General features: G+C 40.4%; 1 protein-coding gene across 1 annotated transcript; it reads left to right on the forward strand.

Annotated features, from left to right (window-relative positions):
• The first annotated feature begins 9,199 nt into the window (after positions 1 to 9,199).
• Positions 9,200 to 18,581, forward strand: LOC148028781 (uncharacterized). The gene is made up of 2 exons (XM_087687570.1): positions 9,200 to 9,856; positions 17,196 to 18,581. Exons 1-2 carry the CDS (start codon positions 9,620 to 9,622, stop codon positions 18,363 to 18,365), a joined length of 1,407 nt encoding a protein of 468 aa, XP_087543696.1. The 5' UTR covers positions 9,200 to 9,619; the 3' UTR covers positions 18,366 to 18,581.
• Positions 18,582 to 19,141: the final 560 nt, after the last annotated feature.

Genomic DNA, 19,141 nt, shown 5'->3' on the forward strand with positions numbered 1-19,141 from the left:
TTCTAGTTTAAATGCATTGTCATTGATTTTGTGTATGATCTTGAATGGTCCATAAAATCTAGGTGCTAATTTCACAACTGGGTGCTTATCTACACTTTGTAATCTTCGTTTTTCTATTCGTAACCAAACATAATCATCAACTTTAAAAGTCATAGCCTGTCTTTTCTTATTTACTTGTTATGTGTATGATTGCTAGGCTTTGGCAATCATATCTTTAATTTCATCAAAAATAGTGGCATGCATGTTAGCAATATCATCGACTGTTTGACTTTTGTTTGATAATAGTGCAACAAGTGTAGGAATCGATATCCATAAATAACTTCAAATGGTGCTTTCTTTGTAGCTGTATGTGGTGTATTATTATATGCAAACTGAAGTAAATGTAGATGTGTATCCCATGCATGTGGTTTTGAAATAGTGTAAGCACGTAAAATATCTAAAATAGTACTGTTAGTAGCTTCTGTTTGACCGTTTATTTTAGGATGAAATGTAGATGAAAAATCAATCTTTGTTCCTAAGTTAGCAAACAAAGTAATCCAAAAATTATTGCAAAATCTAGAATCACGATCAGAAATCCATGGTCGTGATGGAATAGATAATGGTATTACTAAACCATATTGTTTACCATGGTGTCTTTTTACTCGTTGACAAACTAAACATTCAGATACAAAGTTAGATACATCAGTGTCCATATGTGGCCAATAAAAATCTTCAGTCAATGTACGCAAAGTAGATATAATTCCTCTATGACCTTGATATGGAGGACAATGAATTTCATGCAAAACAAATGATCGAAATGGAACAGTCACACATAATCTTTTCTCATAAAACATGAATCCATTAGTATAAGACAGTGCATCAATAGAAATCCAATTATTTGCAACTAGTTTATTCCAATCAGCTTGAAAGGTAGGATCCTAATGATAAGTATCTTTCATAGGAATAAGGGAATCAAATGATATCACATAAATATTGTGAATTGTTGATCTTCTACTCAAAGCATCGGCAACAACATTTTCTTTTCCAGGTTGATTGTATAAGGGGATGAAAACTTTGAATAAAAGCGGCCCATTTAATGTGTCGGTCATATATTTGTGGTTGACTAAGAAGATGTCTAATGCTTTGTTGGTCAGTTTTGATCATAAATTCAGATCCCATTAAATAATGTTTCCATTTACGTAAGGCTTGTACTACAGCTAGCAATTCCTTGTCATAGGTAGAATATTTAAGTTCAGATGGTTTGAGTTTACAGAGCTAGAGTAGGCTATAGGATGAGAATCTTGCATAAGGACGGCTCCTATTCCAGATCCACTAGCATCAGTAACTACTAAAAAGAATGGTCTATTGAAGTCAGGTAGTTTTAATACAGGAGCATGAGTTAAAGCATATTTCAATAAATCAAAGGATTTTTGTTGATTGTCAAACCAGTTATACACAATACCCTTAGTTAAAAGTTTTGTCAAAGGTAATGCAAGTAATGAGAAATTCCTCACAAATTTTCTGTAAAAACTAGCAAGACCTAAAAAAGAACGTAATTCATGCACATTTTTGGGTATGGGACAATTTAAAATTGCTTCTATCTTTTTAGGGTCAACTTTAATACCTTCTAATAAAATAATATGTCCTAGATATTCAATTTCTGTTTGGAAGAAATCACTCTTTTCTGGATTAGCATATAATTGATTATCTTTTAACAACTTAAAAACTAAAGACAAATGTTCATAATGCTCATTCTCATTTTTACTGAATACTAATATGTCATCAAAGAAAACTATGACACAATGCTGATGTTTCAGAAATATGCGATTCATCATGTGACTGAATGTGGCTGGTGCATTAGTTAAACTGAAAGGCATAACTAGAAATTCATAGTGTCCAAATTGTGTTCTAAATGTAGTTTTGAATATATCAGATTTTTTCAATCTTACCTGATGATATCCAGATTTAAGATCTATCTTACTGAATATAGCAGATCCTTGTAGCTTATCCATAAGATCATCTACCCTAGGAATCGGATATATATTCTTAACAGTAATTTTATTTAGGGCACGATAATCAATGCACATGCGATAAGTATTATTTTTCTTTTTCACTAATAAGATAGGTGCACCAAATGGAGAACTACTAGGTCGAATTAATCCTCTGTTAAGCAATTCTTCTATTTGATTTTGAATTTCTTTTTGTTCAATTTGGTTATGTCTATATGGTGCTTTACATGGTGGTTGTGTTCTAGGAATTAAATCTATCTTATGATCTTCAGGAGACGTGAAGGTGGCAATCCAGGTGGTAAATCAGCAGCAAATTGGGCAAGAAATTGTGTATGCCTAGGATGCATCTGTTTTTCTTTAGCTTGAATTTCATTCACCCATATTAAATAAGATTTGCTACTTTTACGTAATGCAAGTTCAGCCTGAGTATGAGTAAGCAGTGGAAAATTATTGAAAGCGTGCATACCATGCAATGTGATTTGTTTTTCTTGAAAATAAATTTTAATTGAATGCGTAGAATAATCTATATCAGGATTGTATTGATGACGCCAAGGCATTCCTAAGATAATGTCACTAGACTGCAAAGGTACAACTAAGAATTTTTTTCGTTTAGTATATTCACCAATTTTAATTTCTAAATCATGCACATTTTGTATTCCATTATATCTCATACCTAGGAATGCAACCTTGATGCGATAATGTGTAGAAACAGTTTGTAAATTCAATTCTTTGACTAATTTTACAAAAATAAAGTCATGTGTGCTCCCATCATCATGTAAAATAATCTTTTCTTTACCATGCACAAAACATTTCATTGTTAATAAAGAATGGGGAGTTGGCATACCTGGCAAAGTATCCGAAGTAGTACCAATGTCGTCATCATCTTCCGTAAAGTCAAGCATTTTCTCACGTTCTTCTTCTTCTATTGCTCCCAGATAATTGATATGGACGGAAGGCTTTTTGGATTGACAATTGGCTGCTAGATGTCCAGGTTGATGGCATTTAAAACAAACTATGGGTTTGGCTTTGGATACATTATTGGTAATGGCAGGATGTTTAGAAATGTTGGGATTTGATTGTGGAGATGGCTTAGGGTTTGGATTGGTGTTTGATGGCAAGGCAGGTGGTCGTGTCCAAGATTTACGGAATGAAGATGGAAGAAAACAACTTTGATTGAATCTTCAAAAATTTGAATTGAATTGTTTGGAATCAAAGTTACCATTAGTTGGAAATTGTTGTGGTCACTTGTCTCGTCCGCGAATCTTGTTTTCAAAGTCATGGGCCAAGGAAATTGCATCTTCAAGTGTTGTTGGCTTGAACATATTGACATCCGCATAGAAATGTCCAAGTAGGCCAAATATAAAATTGTGTTTATGAGTTGCTTCAGGTACATCTTTGAGCATTCATAGTTGCAGTAGGGAATTCCAGAAACGTTCGGTGTATTGGGAAATAGGTTCGCGATCCCTTTGTTGTGGAAGATCCCATTGCTTGATGGCTTTTTCATGGAATTGAGGAGGAAGGAAATTCTGCAAAAATTTCTTTTGGAAAGTCTCCCATGTAGTGGGGCAATCAACGCTCTTGCGGACCACAGTCCACCATAAGGATGCTTGGTCAACTAAATGGTTAGTGACACATTTAATTTTGTCTTTCTCAACATATGTTTCTTCATGGAAGTAATCATCAAATTGACTGATAAAAGTAAGAACAGTCTTTCCATCGCGTGATCCATTGAAAGTACGGAATTTGAAGTTTCTTTTACTTATCTTTGTTTCTTTGCGAATGGATTGGGCTTCTAAAGTGTTGCATCGATGGTACGTCGCATAAGATCTTTGGGTTGCAATCCATCTTGGTCGGTGGTAGATCGTTGCAAATTGGCCAATTGAACTTGCAAAGCTTGTCGGGCTCTTCGTTCTTCTTCAAGCTGTATCATAATCAAATCCAACTTTTGCTCCATCGTTGGTTCGGGTAAATCTCCTTCAGCCCATAAGAGCATCCATGTTTTGTTCAGTCATCCTGCAAAATTCCAAAAGATCTCACACTCTCGAAATCTTATTAGCGGGATGAGCGTAGCTCAAAGGCAGGTTTACAAGGCTTGTATATTTTGTTTGGCTTTTGTAGTCTTTCTCCTTTACGATTGTGGAATTTGTTGTCACAACCGTCTTTCAAGAGAGTAGTGTTGCGTAGAAACTGCGTATAGTCTGTGTGTGAACTTCTGCTTTTGCTGAAACTGATTTAGCAAGACTGTAAGTGTGAATAGGGGTTTCTTGAGAGTAGTAAAGTGATTTGTGTATTGCTGGATACGAACTGCCTTTATGATAGTTACTGAAGATGATTTGTAGGACTTTAGTAGCTTAGATAACTTGGAGGACTTGAAGCTTTAAGCTTTTTTGATTAAGCGTGGATTTAAAGGACATGAGTATGTCCTCGCCAGCGTCGACGACAAGCAGTACATACTGCCGTCGCAGGTGCAGTAATTCAATTTATGAAGCTTTTTTTATTAAGCTTCTTGTAAAGTAAAGCTTAATAAGCTTTTTACTTAAGCTTGAAAGGCGTGAAGCTATGGAGGAGAATCTCTTATCTATTCTTCCACGACTTGATGAAGAAGCTTTGCTGCCAGTCCTTCGCCTACAGAGGCTGGTCTCTTGCGACGATCAGAGGGTGCAGAAGGGAGTTCTTAACTGCCAAGAACACGCTGGTATCGACAGTTCGTGACGAGACTGACTATAGAGCTCGATCATTCCAGGAGCTTCGCCTTTGCGGGAGATGGTAAGAGATTGAAAGCTCTCGATCTCAGCTTCACTTTGATATCAGTGGTCCACAGATTGGACGCTGTATGCACGCGTAGTGAGTATCAGAAGGTCCCCAAGAACAAAAGAACTCTACTTTTTACACAAAAACTGATGAAGAAAGCTTGCACGACATGAACAAGAGACCAATTGGGTGCAATCTCTCCCCATGCCTTATGTGAGCACTCTACAAAGTATGTATTAAATATATTATTCATCTTCAAGCTCAAATAATAGCCCAATTTACAAAATAGCATGCTTTTGCTTTTGTGCCACTAAAAAATTAAAGCTATTGGGCGCCCAAGAAGTTAGGCGGTACCCAAATACAATCTCCAATACAAATATTTAAATCATGCGCCCATGCACATACAAAAATAATAAATAAATATCAAGCGCTTTAATAAATAAGCGCGACAAAATATAGGCGCCATGCCTAAGATACGCGCCCATAAAAAATTGATGATAATTTGAATACACGCTATCCTCCAATGCTTCCCAATGCCGCCGCTGCTCGCTCTACACATCAGCTGAAGCATTCACAATTGTTAGAAAAACAATACAATTAAACCGACAAAAGTGAATACCTAGCAGTCTTCAGCTATATAAATAAATTGGTTAGAAATCAATCCTAACCTTAATTTATTACGAGTGCGCACTCAAAACTCATAAACGTTTATTAATTTAAATATGTATTTTGCGGAATCACCCACTATGGAATCACCCATGTACACATAAAATTAACAAAACGCCCGAAAAGGATAGGCGTCCCCATCGACTTTTCGCACAAAGAATACACTTTGTGTATGAGCCCCGGTAATAAAATTTTATAGAATCCACCGCAAAACCTCACAAAATCCACCGTGGCACGGAATCCACCGTGGAATATGCCTCCTGGCATCATTTTGACTGACTAAATTCCGCTGCTGAACATCCTTTGCGACTTCAAGTTGAGAGAGAATCTCCTTGGCCCGTACAGAGGACAGACATTGAGGCCTCGGCCCATCGTTATACACGCATTCATATCGATCGTCCTCAGTGCTTTTGTCAAATTGACTGCTTGTATTCCCCTGCTGAGCATCCTCTGCAACTTTAAGTTGAGAGAGAATCTCTGCGGCCTGTGCGTCGTGCAGAGATTGAGACCTCAGCTCATCGCCATATGCATATTCGTGTCGATCGAGTTCGCTTTGGAAGATCTCACAGAAGTAGTCAGACTCTCGCTTGAGGACGCATGAATGTGCGAGCACGCGGACGATATTGGGGCAGTCGACGGAGGCTTGGACGTGGAAAACGACATCAGGGGGTTCACCCGAGGGGACAATGGCGATGGGGAGATGGAGATGCCGAGGACCGAGAGGCGCCACTGCAGGATGTCTGTGATGAGCTCTGGGTCTTGCTGTTGCTGCTGCTGCGAGGGGGGAGCAGAAGTGCACGCGTTGGGGGGGTTCACCATAGCCGTGCATGGAAAGGAAGGAAGGAGAGGTCAATCAATGCACACTGCACAAATGATGCTCTGATACCATGTTGAATAGTGCGTGAGGGAGACGAGGAATGGAGGAAGAGAGAGAAGAAGAGAGACACGAGACACCGGAAGTGGAACCCCAGAAGTGCATCAAGTGAGTACACATAGTTGGAATATATAGAGGGGACCAGGGATGCTATATATATACAAACTATATATAGCTTATACGAGAGTCTAACAATGGCCCCCACAATGGATATGCATGATAACTTGAGGTAACCAGACGTGTCCCAATATCTCTATCCAGTGAATATAAACTTGAATGATCTATGATAAATATTACCAACGAGAATGGAAGCCTACTTACCTGAGCACTCTCCGAATCCCGGAAAGTCATGCATCATCCACATGAGAATGGCTGGAATATTGGTGGATTGTCGACCATCGCGCTTGCTCATATCTTGCACGGTGACCCCCTCCTCCCACAAAATCTTAAGCTCATCGACTAATGGACGAAAATACACGTCCATATTTTTTACTTTGTAGCGGTCGAGAACGAGTAAGCTAAGGATGAGATGTCCTTTCTTTGTAGAAAGCCATGGAGGGATATTGTAGTTGACAATAGTCCACACACTGTAAGAAGTTAAGCGCAGATCGAATGGGTTCATGCCATCCATAGCAAGACCAAGCCGAAAATTCCTTGGCTCGCGGGCAAAGCTATGTGGCTCCTTGCATGTGAATCCATTGATATTCATTGAACTCCATCTGTGGACCTATTCTATGCATGCCATGTTGTCAAGCTCGCCATGCTAGATGTACGAAACATGTGGTTTATGTGGGGGATAAGCAGAAAGTGTCTAAGAACTTTTTGAGGGATGGTTTGCCCTTGCAAGTCCTATCGATACATGTGAGCACCACACTTTGGCATGTCTCCATAGTCTCGTATTCTCCTCGAAACAGTATGCAATCATTGATACATGCATGGATGCCGTTATAGTCCATGCCAAGCTTTCGTAAAACATGTCGTGCATCATCACGAGACTCGGGCATGGTATTTGCAAGTGGTAATATATGATACTTCAGTAACCTGAAAAAAATCATAAAACACCTTGAAAAAGCACAAATGTTTTTAATGATAGTGCCAATAAGAAATCAATGAAGCGTACGTACAAGGTACTTGAACAACTCAGTCACACTCGCATCGCTCTACCCGTATTTTTCTTGCACACTTAGGAGTGCAAGTAGTGTCCTCATGCGAGATACTCGGCACCCATCATATAATAGTATGGATGCTTCCTCTCTAAGTGGATCAAAAGTCTCGACATCCATGGGCATCAATGCATCGATCATTGCCTCCATCTCAGGCTCCAAGATTGTAGGTAAGTTTGGAAGGTTGCCTGTCTTCTCTGGTATTGACAATATAGATTGGGTAGTACCTTCCAAGTGGTGGATTGGCTCATGGAAAATATTTGAAATTATTTAAAATATTTTCTCAAAATTGCCCCAAAATCAGAATTGGTTTTAAAAATCGTCGGTCTTTTAGTCACGTGCTTTTCAAAATAACACAAAAACTCCTAAAATTTTCAAATTGGGAAATCTAGAAATTTGAACAAAGTAGGCATTTTAAGCTACTCCAATAATATAAAATAATAAAAAATATTTTCAAATTGTAGATATTTGGTGAGAAAGTTTGATAATGATGGTAGTCACACTTTTTTGTGAGACACATTAAGGTTTGTTCCTAATTAAAAGGCATGGTGGCTCCTTTTGGAAAAAAAGCATTATATGATAATAGAAACACCAATTGCTAGTTATTCAAATTGCAAGCATAGGTTGTCAACGAAGTGATTACTATTCAACAATGAAGTTTGCACTGATTTCAGCATAGAAATCCATATATAAACAAGTCAAGAACCTTGGACTATTGTGTTTCATGATGTAAGCATCTTATGATGCTCCTATTGCATTTATTGTAATAGGTAATTTCGGTCACTTTACATTTAATGATCATGTTTTAATTGTGTGATTTTAATCATTCATTTATTTTTAATGCATACATATTGAATGACCAAAGTTTGAAGAAGATAACATGGTGAGGAAAAATCTTGTATATGAAGATATTTCTTACAACCTCCTTACCACCAACTTAATTGGGACTACTAGATAATGCACCTAGCTTTGCTTGGTGGATGAGATTTTTGGTCAAACTCATCTTTAGCTTTGTCGAGGCTTTCAAATGTGATACTAGTGAAGGGTTAAGGATTGATTGCTTCTAAAAGCCAAGCATGTCAACTTTTTGCATGTAACATGGTCTCGAATGTGTTTTAGAAACCTATATTCTTGATTAGCTTTTTTGATGCTCTCATATGTGATACTTGTTAAGCGTTATGGATGGATTGATTCTAGAAGCCAAGTGTGTGAACTCTTTGGACAAAAAATGGTCTCAAATGTGATCTTAGAGACCAAGTTTATAAGGAACTTTCTTTTCCTTGCAAACAATGGATAAACCATTGGAGCATTTTTGCTTTCTTGATTTAACCAAAGTAGTTGTCTTCGATTGGGCAACCGAAATATACGGTGGCAAAGGAGGATGGATTTGTAGGTTGTTGCTCCCAGGTAGGTCGACAACATAAATATATTCATCTCGAGGCGAGGTGATCTTGCTGAGCTTAACTTGGATTGTGGCTCTTGCAAAAAGGTTACCTTTACGACCGAAAACCTTGCTTGAATCATGGAGGTCACATAAAATCTGCAAAGGGTTAGAGTCTAGACCTAAGGATTACATTTAAGAAAAAGGGGCCTTGGGGGTGCACTTATGGTGCTCATTTTAGGTTGTACGAGACCCTTGAAAATGTAACATCGGATCGGTGGGCAGGCAGGACGGGATTGGGTGAAAGGTAGTTTTCAGGAGCATCACCTAGTCCTCGCCATGGATGGGAAGAACCACTTGAGAGAGAGAGAGGGAGAGCTGGAAAGGGCTTGTACCCCTTCACTGCCCTGGTTAGCTTCTCACTCCACTGTCTAATCCATCACCACTGTGTTTCACCTCGCCTTCCACAGCCATCGCAACTACTCCCCTTCTTCTTCTTTCTTCTTCATCCTTATCATTACAGTCATCTTCCATCCTTCACTCTTTGTCTGATACTCGACCCCATGCGCTCTCTCTCTCCAAGCTCGAATCCGACCTGCGCCCATGGCGGCCACTAATTCTGCTTACATCAAAAGCCTCCATCATTCATTTCATCATCATCATAATCATCATCATCATCATCCTCAACAAAAAAAAATGCGACGAGGGCGCTGCGTCTTCTCCCTGTTCGGATAATGCTGTCGCTGCAGTTTCTTCTTCTTCTCTTTCTTCTTCTTCTTCTTGTGATCCAGCTCCCATGGCAGCTGTCGCTCCTGATCATCGTCAGATGATGTCGGGCGCCCCCCCGCCGGCGCCCTTCCTGAGCAAGACGTATGAGATGGTGGACGACCCCCTCACAGACCGTGTGGTGTCGTGGAACGGTGCAGGGAATGGGTTCATCGTGTGGGATGTGTACGAGTTCTCTGCCCTGCTCCTTCCATCCTTCTTCAAGCACAACAACTTCTCAAGCTTTGTGCGCCAGCTCAACACTTACGTGAGGCCCCTCACTCTCTCCCCCATATACATACACACACAGTACACTCTCGAGTCTCTCCCCCACATACGTACACACACATGTATAATGTGTATATCTATGTGCGCGCGCGCACGTGCATACAAAACACATGCACATGTTTGCGTGTGGTGTTTTTTAGAACCATGAAAATTAAATTACCCCATATCCTGAAGGTGGTACCATATCCCAAGTGTTAGAATTTCCCTTGTGTTATAAGAAGGGGTCCCGACTTCCCACAATGAGCTGGAAAAGGGACCAAACAAAGCTAAATTTGGAAGCACCGTCCAGCAATGTTTTAGGTGTCATTGGGGTCATCACTAAAAATGGTAATTTGTTGTGTAGAGGGGGGAAACTAAGGCTAGGTTCAGACGAGTGACATCAGAGATATATCAAAGGGGCGTGCTTTTGACATGGTATCTTCCAAATGGCTAAGACTTCCCTCCTCTTTCTATTGGACCTACCCTCTTTCTACCGATCCCTCTCCCTTCAAAGAGCCTTGGCACTAAGAAAAAACCTCTCTTTACCTTCTTGTAGCACAATGAGCCTCCGACTTCATTGTTGACACAAAGGAGGTAGAAGGTTGGTTACGGTTTGTAGTGCTACCGCCTCTATTTGAACCCCGCCTAAAAGGAGTCCCTGACCCACTATTGCAAATGATAAGGGCAAAAAAGATTCCTAGACTCAATGGGAAAGCCACACTCTCAAACAAATTCGCACACACTTTCAATATCCTAACCTCACCATGAGAAAGCCCTCTATTTCATTTTGCCTAATTAAGACATATTGCTTTCTCACCATGGGGAAAGCACTCTAATTTAATTTCTTTGATTATGTCATATTACTTTCTCTGATCCTTAGTCTATTAATCTATTCAATGATCACACACATTACTTCTTTGGTGGTGCCATAGCGTAACTACCAAAGTACTTATATCCTACATGTATGTAAACTGAAATTTTCAATCTAACTAATCTATGAGTCTCTTATCTCTATATATGTGAGTGTTTGTATGCATGTATGGACATGGGTGTATGCATGTATAATTATTCTATATAGATACCAATCCACATCACATAACTATGAGGTGCATAATATAGTGATATAAATTCAAGACCAATTTTTGACAATTTCATTTATTCCCAAGTCTTCATTATAAGTACTTCCAATGTCATTAGTTAAATAAGGTTGCAAATTTTACGTCCTCGTAGGGGCTCTTCTTTGAGGATTCTATTGGTAAAAACTTAGAGAGACAAAGTGCATGTCTCTTTCATAACACATGTTATGCTTACATTTTGGTTGGAAACTTAGGGGATTTGAAAGAAATACCTATTTTCTCATCCTCATTAATTGTTAGTGACAACATAAATATATTGTTGATCTCATAGGTATATCTTATGTCTGCTAGAAAACAAGTCCAATCTCAAGTATGAGAGTATGCCTATTATCTTGCCAAGGCTTGAATTTTCCTTCAGAGAAAGAGAGAAATTTAGTTCCATTGTCTTTGAAGATTGCAGGAACTTGGTTCCAATATTGTCTTTTACATTTGGAGGGCCGAGATATGCTAGTGGAGTGAGTCATAAATCTTGTGTGTGTGCACGCGTACATATCTATTGACACTCAATAAAAAATATCTCACATGAACCCCTTTCTTTAAGAAAAAAAAAGAGATAGGTTTTGGTAAATATGTACAGTATCTTAAGTCAATTGTAGTTGTAGCAATTAATGTAATTGGTAAAAAAGAGTCCACTTTTAGAGTGGCTAAATGTTTGCTTATAAAAGCCCTTCTTTTTTATGATTTGGAAACCTATTAAGCAACACCATATTTACATCAACCCATGCTATATCTGGGGGGAGGTGATATAGTTTCAACTATTCTTTCCTCAAAAACTTATGTACGGCCTTAAGAAGGGAGTCTCCATGTCCTTGCCTATCATGCAGACGACACCCCCATCACTCTCCCATCATGAGCCGGGCATGGTGGTTTCTATACAAAGGGCATTTGGAAAAGTAGTGGGTAACCCTCTGTTTAATGGATTCCCCGCTCAGCATGCAGGTCTCGGACCTATTGGGCAGCATGCAGAACAACACACAGGCAGAAGAGGAGATGGACTATCCTCAGGATTTGGATCCGTCCACCTGGGAGGCGTTGTAGAACAACTGGCAGCAGGTGGCAGTTTTGGAAGCCCCGCATTCCAAAGGGCGAGTTTCCAAGAAACTGAAGGAGTTGATGACCTCGCAACTCCTCGAAGTCAGCCACGTCTTCCTCAACGAAGCGAATATCAGGCTCAAGCAAGAATGCAAAAAGGGCAGCAAGACGCTGCCGCCCCCTCCAAAGCGCCTCTGGAACCTGGCCAATCGTCCAATCAAACAGGTATGTCAGGTACGCAATACTGTCTCTCTGTCCCTGCTATTGAGTTAAAAAAGTTCACCGTCTCTTATGAGTCAAGAGCGTTGATTGGACTATGTCATGGGGCACGTCCCCCCATGGATTTTCTACGCAATTGGGTTAAGCAAAACTGGGAACCTATTGGGGGGAAGCCCATTGCCATCCAATACCTCCCAAACAACCACTTCTTCTTTCTGTTTGAAAATGAGCACTCAGCCCTTACCCTCCTTAGCCATGGGCAATGGATGCTTAGAAGCTCTCCATTGTCCCTTTTCAAGTGGTCACCAGAGTTCGACCCCTCTGGTCCCAAGCCGACCTGCGTCCCGATTTGGGTCAAATTCCCGAACCTGCCGTTACACTTATACCCCTTTTTGAAAACCTTAGCCGCCCCCCTGAATAGACTGTTAGGGCAAAGACCCTACACAGACATTAACCCGCGATGGCACCCCCAGCTCCTAATAGAAATAGATCTGAGTAAAACCCTAATTAATTCTTTGTTGATTACTGACACAGAGGGCAACTTTGTGAAGAACCAACCTGTCCTGTACAAGAATCTCCCTAATGCTTGTTTCAAGTGCCTCAAAACGGGGCATTTCATTAGAGACTGCCCTGAATGGAAGGATAGAGTGAGTCTAGAACCCAACAAGGTTAATCCCCATCCTAAAATTGGTGACCCTCAAGATGATGGGTTCCAATCGGTCAATAGGAAGGGTAAGAGCAAACATCAGTCATCCCAGAAACAAACACTAATAGTAAGAGTAAAAACACTAATAACAACAGATACTCCCCTCTTCTCATGAACTTAGAGGATACATTAGAAGGGAATAGTGAAAAGGGGGTAACTGGGGCAAAGGGTGAGGATACTACAATAGAGCTAGTCTCTGATGAGGTAATAGTGGAAGAAACTCAGGGAGAAAACAAGGGGCAGACCACCATGTCTGATGACAATGTCATACATCCAGAAAACCTAAACTTTGACCTCAACGAACAGAATGAAGATGTCGAGTTTTTGCAGGCGGAGGAAGAGGAACTTCCAATGGGAAGAGAACTCCCTCTCAGCCCTATCCCTGCTGAAAGCCCAACCAAAGAGGTAGGTAATAGTCAAAATGCCAAAAGAAGATTCTCAAGTGTAGGACAAAGTGCTAGTAACCCATTTGGGCAAACAAAGGGACCTCAGAAGAAAGGGAAACCAAAAAAACCATAAATCTGGATAATGAATAAATTAAAAATTGTTTCTTATAACATCAAGGGGTTGATTGACCCCAAAAGGGCAACTATACTCAGGGAATGGCTCAAAGTTAGTGCCATCCTCCCCGACGTTATTTGCCTACAAGAAATTAAAGTGTCAGGCCCCCCTCTTCTTAAGAATCTACAGTCAGTGTCTAAGGAATATGTATGGTTCATAACAAACCACACCAATAGGAGAGGAGGGACATGCATAGGTGTCTCCGTCAAAATTAAGGATCTAATTTGTAAGACAATGATAGATACGAAGAATCACTGGGTGGCAGTCCTTTTTAAGAACCAGGATGAATTTGCTGTTGTCTCAGTGTATGCCCCTAATACTTCTTCTGAAAGATGCAGGCTGTGGGAGTCATTTCAGGTTATCAATTGCCCCATGATTATCGCAAGTGACTTCAATATGGTTGAAACATGTAAAGACAGTATTTGGAAAAAGGTACATGTCTTGCAGGAACGGAAAGGAGTAAGTGGTTGGTAACTAAAGCCTATCATGGGCTCATGGATGTTAGTGAACAACTAGGATTTACTTGGAGTAATAATCAAAGTGGATCCTCTTTACGTAAGGCTAGACTTGATAGATTTTATGTTGTTGCAGGTTTGCTGGCCTCCTATGCCAATCTCAAAGTTAAAGTTCTAGACAACTTAGTTATGTCTGACCATAAGCCTATACAACTGACTCTCTCTAACTCATCCCAAATAATTAGGGCTGGCTGGTTTCATACAGACCCCAGATTATTCCAAAACAAAATAGTTAGGGATTCCATCAAAGAAATCTGGACATTGGCCTTCCGGCAAACAGTCTCCCCAGCTCACTCATGGACTAGAGCCATTAGACACACTCAACTATTCTTGAGGGATGTCAAAATAAAAAAGGTTCAGTAGGTTAGGGAACATAGAGCTAGACAATACTCAGCATATAAATCCTTGGAGATCAGGATAGAAGCTGGGGAGATCCAATTGCAACCTGACCTACAAAGAATCAAGCAGGAACTAAGATCTACTGAAGAAAAAGAAGCTATGGACATACAACTCTTCACTAGGCAATGGTGGGTTGGCAAATCAGATAAACCCACCAAAGACATGTTCCAAGTCCTTTAAAAAGAAAAGAATAGAGACTCCATCCCTATGCTGAGAAAGAAAGATGGTACACATGCACAAAACAATGGTGAGAATCTCCTTATAGCCAAGGAATTCTTCTCTAAAATGTTTAGCTCCCCTAGAGAGAGCTCACCAGAAGAGACAACTACTAAAGCTAAGATAGCAATGGTCAGGAGGAAAGTTATCCCTCTAGGCTTGGCTAAGGTTCTAGATGGGGAGCTCTCAGCTATTGAGATCAGTGATGCCATTGACTCTCTAGCATCAGGGAAAAGCCCAGGGATTGATGGCCTTCCGAATGAATTCTTCAAAGAATTCAAAGACTTTCTTATTCTGCCCCTTCTCATGGTATGGAGGGAATCCCTAAAATTTGGAGCCTTGCCTCACACAATCAATGAAGGGGTAGTCAAACTAATCCATAAGAGGGATAACAAAGAGCTCCTAGCTAATTGGAGACCCATCACTTGTCTCACATCAGCATATAAGGTCTTTGCTAAAGTCATAGCTAGAAGGCTATCTGATCAACTTGACCACTGGATAAGAAAAGAACAAAAGGGGTTCATTAAAGGGAGATACATCCTAGACTCAATAATTGCCCTATGGGAAGGCACCGAATAAGCCCAAAGAACCAACCAAGATTTTGTGTTCTTCAAGATTGATTTTGACAAAGCTTATGATAGGTTAGAATGGGATTTTATCCTGCAGTCCCTCCATGATATGGGGCTAGGGAGGAAGTTCATCAAATATGTTAGTACCCTATTTGGTAATGCTTCCACCAGAATAGCCATTAATGGAGAGACGACTGACTCTTTTCCCTTGAGGAGATCCATTAGGCAGGGCTGCCCTCTCGCTCCCTTGCTATTTGCCATTGCAGCTGATGCACTAGGGTGGCTCATTCAAGCTGAGATTGATAAGGGCAATATTAAAGGTATCAAACTCCCCAACAACAAAGACATGGTTCTCAACCAATTTGCTGATGATACAAATAGTACGGTCAATAATATTCCAGTCTCATTAGTGGCCTTTTGGCAGCCAAATGGATAGCAAGAAGCATCATAAGGGAAGAAGAGGACTGGATTACTTTAATCAAGGCAGCCACACTGGCAAATTTCAAGTAAAGGGCTGCTCGAAATGGAAAGGCCTAGACCCACTAACAATAACTATTTGTCCTGCCAATCTGAAACCTAAAGATTGCTCACCCCTGGCCAAAGGACTTTGGGAGGCCTGGTTCAAGTATAAAAACCTGTTAATCCCCTCTCCCCACCCTAACCTCACTCTGCCCTGGTGTTCCAAAGACTCCATCTAGTTCAGCTTCCATAAGGGAGCGATCCCAGACAACTAGTTAAACTTAGCCTACAAGCTCTTCAAGAAAGGAATTAGAAGCTGGAGGGACATTTGGGATCCAGCCCTTAAAAAGTGGATGATTGGGACACAACTAAAACAGACATTCAAACTAAAAAGACAAGAACTAGACCTGATAACTGAAAGGGTACTCTTGTGGGATTCTAACATGCCGGTTATGAGCAATCTCAACCACCACTTCAATCACTGGGGGATCAGGTTATTGGGGGACAAACCGCTACTACCCCTGCCTGACTTGATAAACAGCAATGCTCCACTCTGCAATAAACTGAATAACATATGGCATATTAATTGGGCAGTAGCATAGTGGAACTATAGGTTTAATAACATTTGGGCTCCCTCTATTCAACCAAAGATGTCTTGTCTGATGTGGCTTATTACCCTCAAAAGTCTGTGGACTAATGAGAGAGCACTCAAAGCTGGTTTGGGGAATGGTCTGTGTACAAGGTGTGGCCAGCAGGTAGAATCAATTTCACATATTTTCCTTAACTGTACTAAAAATGCTAACATCTGGTGTTTTCTGCAGGTCATTGTCTTCAAGTATCACTCCACTAAACTTACCTGGAAGGAAGTGTTACTAGGGGAAATTTATGGTCTCCCTCCCCCAATTTGGAATTGGATCAGAAGCTATTACTTGTGGCAAATTTGGTTAAGCAGGAACAAGAAACTGTTTGAAAACATTGATATGGATCCTATACATGGCCTGAAATCTGACCTCTTTTTGCAGGTTGAGAAAGACACAGCTACCATTCTCAAGCAGCATGAAGACAGCTTAAAGGAGGGATTGGAGACTGCAGCCTCCAATGTGGATTTGGCAGCAATTCTTCTGGATATCAAGAAGAAGGCTGAACATTGAATAAGGACTATTAGGTTTTTCAGTTCTGATGCTTAAGACCTGTTATGGTCTGTTGGGCCTATTTTTGTATAGCTGAATATGTGTCCACCTAAGTAACGGTAGCTTCCCAGGGTTGAAGCAGCACTTAAATCAATCAGCTGTAAAACTTTCTTTTCAATACTAATACATCTTTATAGCTTCCTGCAAAAAAAAAAAAAAAGAAAAGGGCCGGGGCGGGGGGTGGGGTTTGCTAGGGTAGGTATAGGGAGGCTCCCTTGTAAAAGCTCATGATATTGTCGTTTTTCACAATGTAAGAATAGAGAGAGAGAGAGAGAGAATTCACACGAACTTTGTTACTAATGCATATTGCATATCTTTTTAATTTTTAATTTTGGCAGGGATTCAGGAAAGTCGATCCGGATCGCTGGGAGTTTGCGAGCGAGAAGTTCCTGCGGGGACAGAAGCCCCTCCTCGCCCTCATCACCCGCCGCAAATCTCACCACAACCAGCACAACAGCAATAATCACAACAATAATCCTTCATCAGCAGCACCACCCACCACGGCCAATTCAGCAGCTGCAGCAGCAGACCACAGTGAATATCATCGTATGGAAGGGTCGACACCATCGCCAGCAGCAGCAGCAGCAGCAGCTGCTGCTGCTCATACCCTTCCACTGAATGACCTTCCTCCTCATCAATTAGCTAAGGATCACAGCCATCACCATGCGAAATCCCACCTAGATTTGGAGATGGAGCTTAGGCGCCTCGCCAAGGACAAAACCACCATCATGCTCGAAGTGGTAAGGCTCCACAACCAAAACCAGAAATCCAAACAGGACTTGCTCTCTTTGGGCCAGCGCCTCCTCGCCGTCGAAAAGACCCAGCAGAAGATGGTTTCCTTCTTCGCTAGAGTCCTCCACTCTCCCATGAGTTATCAAAGTGAATCATTTGCCAACCCGGACCTCCTCATGACCCGAGACAAGAGACGACTATACGGGCTTAGTGTCTCCAATGCTAGTAGAAAGTGGAACGCGTTACTCTCACCTCATAATCCGATCAAACTAGAGGATTCTCTACCACACCCTAAGGCCAAGTTGCTTCAGTACCTCAATGCTGAGATTGACATGTCTCCTCTCGAGCTTGAGACCATCATTGATGAAATTGGAGTAGGTTACCCTCAATTGTTTGCAGCTGATCACATTGAGTTCGATAATGAAGAAGCCTCTTTTGAAGTTGAAGAAGAAGATGATGAAAAGCAAGGTGGATTCATGGAACAACATGACCTCATAGACTTTGGGCTTCTCAAGCATGCACAACTTCAAATGGAAGAGCTTGCGATGCCTTCAACCTTGTATTCTCAAGTCAAAATGGACAAAGTAGATCCTTCACAAGATCCTCAAGCTCATGCTACTCTAATGCCTATCTATGTGAAAGGTTCCCTCACTACCTATGAGAAATTTGATAATACTTATTCTCCAAGTCTTCCCGAGAATCTTGGGGAAATGCTTGATCATGTAGAAGGAATTTCTAGACTACAAGTGGAACAAAATAGTTTGTATGATATGTAAGGGGCACTAGATCGCCAAAGTGAAGTCCTATTGGTAGACTTTACTATCGAAGCAAGTTGGTCATGCTAAATACCTTGCTAGCCATAGGACCAACCTACATATGATGCTCTTAACCTTTGTTTTAAAACAAAACCATGTATATATGTGTATAATTAGATACTTGTAGGTGGTGTTCTCTCAAGTAAAACCACATTACCTAACATATTGAATTGTCAATCTAATTGATAATAGATTCCTTACATCCACTTCATAATGTGATTGGTAAAACACAATACCTTTTTTTTAATGTATCGACGCAGCTAGTTTAAGTATGGATGTATACATCATCAACATGAACCATTTATTTAAATTAAAGACCCAAAGTATATTGCCTTATTACCCATAGAACATCAATAGAAAATTTGGTTTCAAACAATGATGAAGTTCGTAGTGGGTTGAATTGAGGGTTCCTTCATATAACACTTCTAACTATATCAATGTTGATATCATCATATGGTCATTGCATTTTATCCTTCAAAGAAGGGCTCTTGAAAATTAGAACAGATTAGGTTCCAAGTCCATTTAAAATTTTTCTTTATAAATTTATGGGGTAGTAAACTCAACTTTTAGCCAAAATCCATACACTTGCACAATTGATATTAAATCTAAATTTCAAAGATCCTATTCATATGCTTGCCCGTTATCTCATGGGTTGCTAAAGAAACTAGCATATATTTGTGAAGTTATTATTTGTTAGGCTTAAAAGTGTTTTCTTGGAAATAATTGGATTTATCTTC

Source organism: Lygodium microphyllum, chromosome 11 (genome assembly GCF_053477565.2).
Source record: "Lygodium microphyllum isolate KBCC chromosome 11, Lygodium_microphyllum_v1.1.10, whole genome shotgun sequence".
NCBI classification, from domain to species: Eukaryota; Viridiplantae; Streptophyta; class Polypodiopsida; order Schizaeales; family Lygodiaceae; genus Lygodium; species Lygodium microphyllum.

Bases quoted from the DNA above. Each gene is read 5' to 3' on its own strand.
- LOC148028781 (XM_087687570.1), top strand. From the start codon at position 9,620: ATGGCAGCTGTCGCTCCTGATCATCGTCAGATGATGTCGGGCGCCCCC. The intron at 9,857-17,195 runs GTGAGGCCCCTC...TAATTTTGGCAG, and splicing joins TGCGCCAGCTCAACACTTAC to GGATTCAGGAAAGTCGATCC.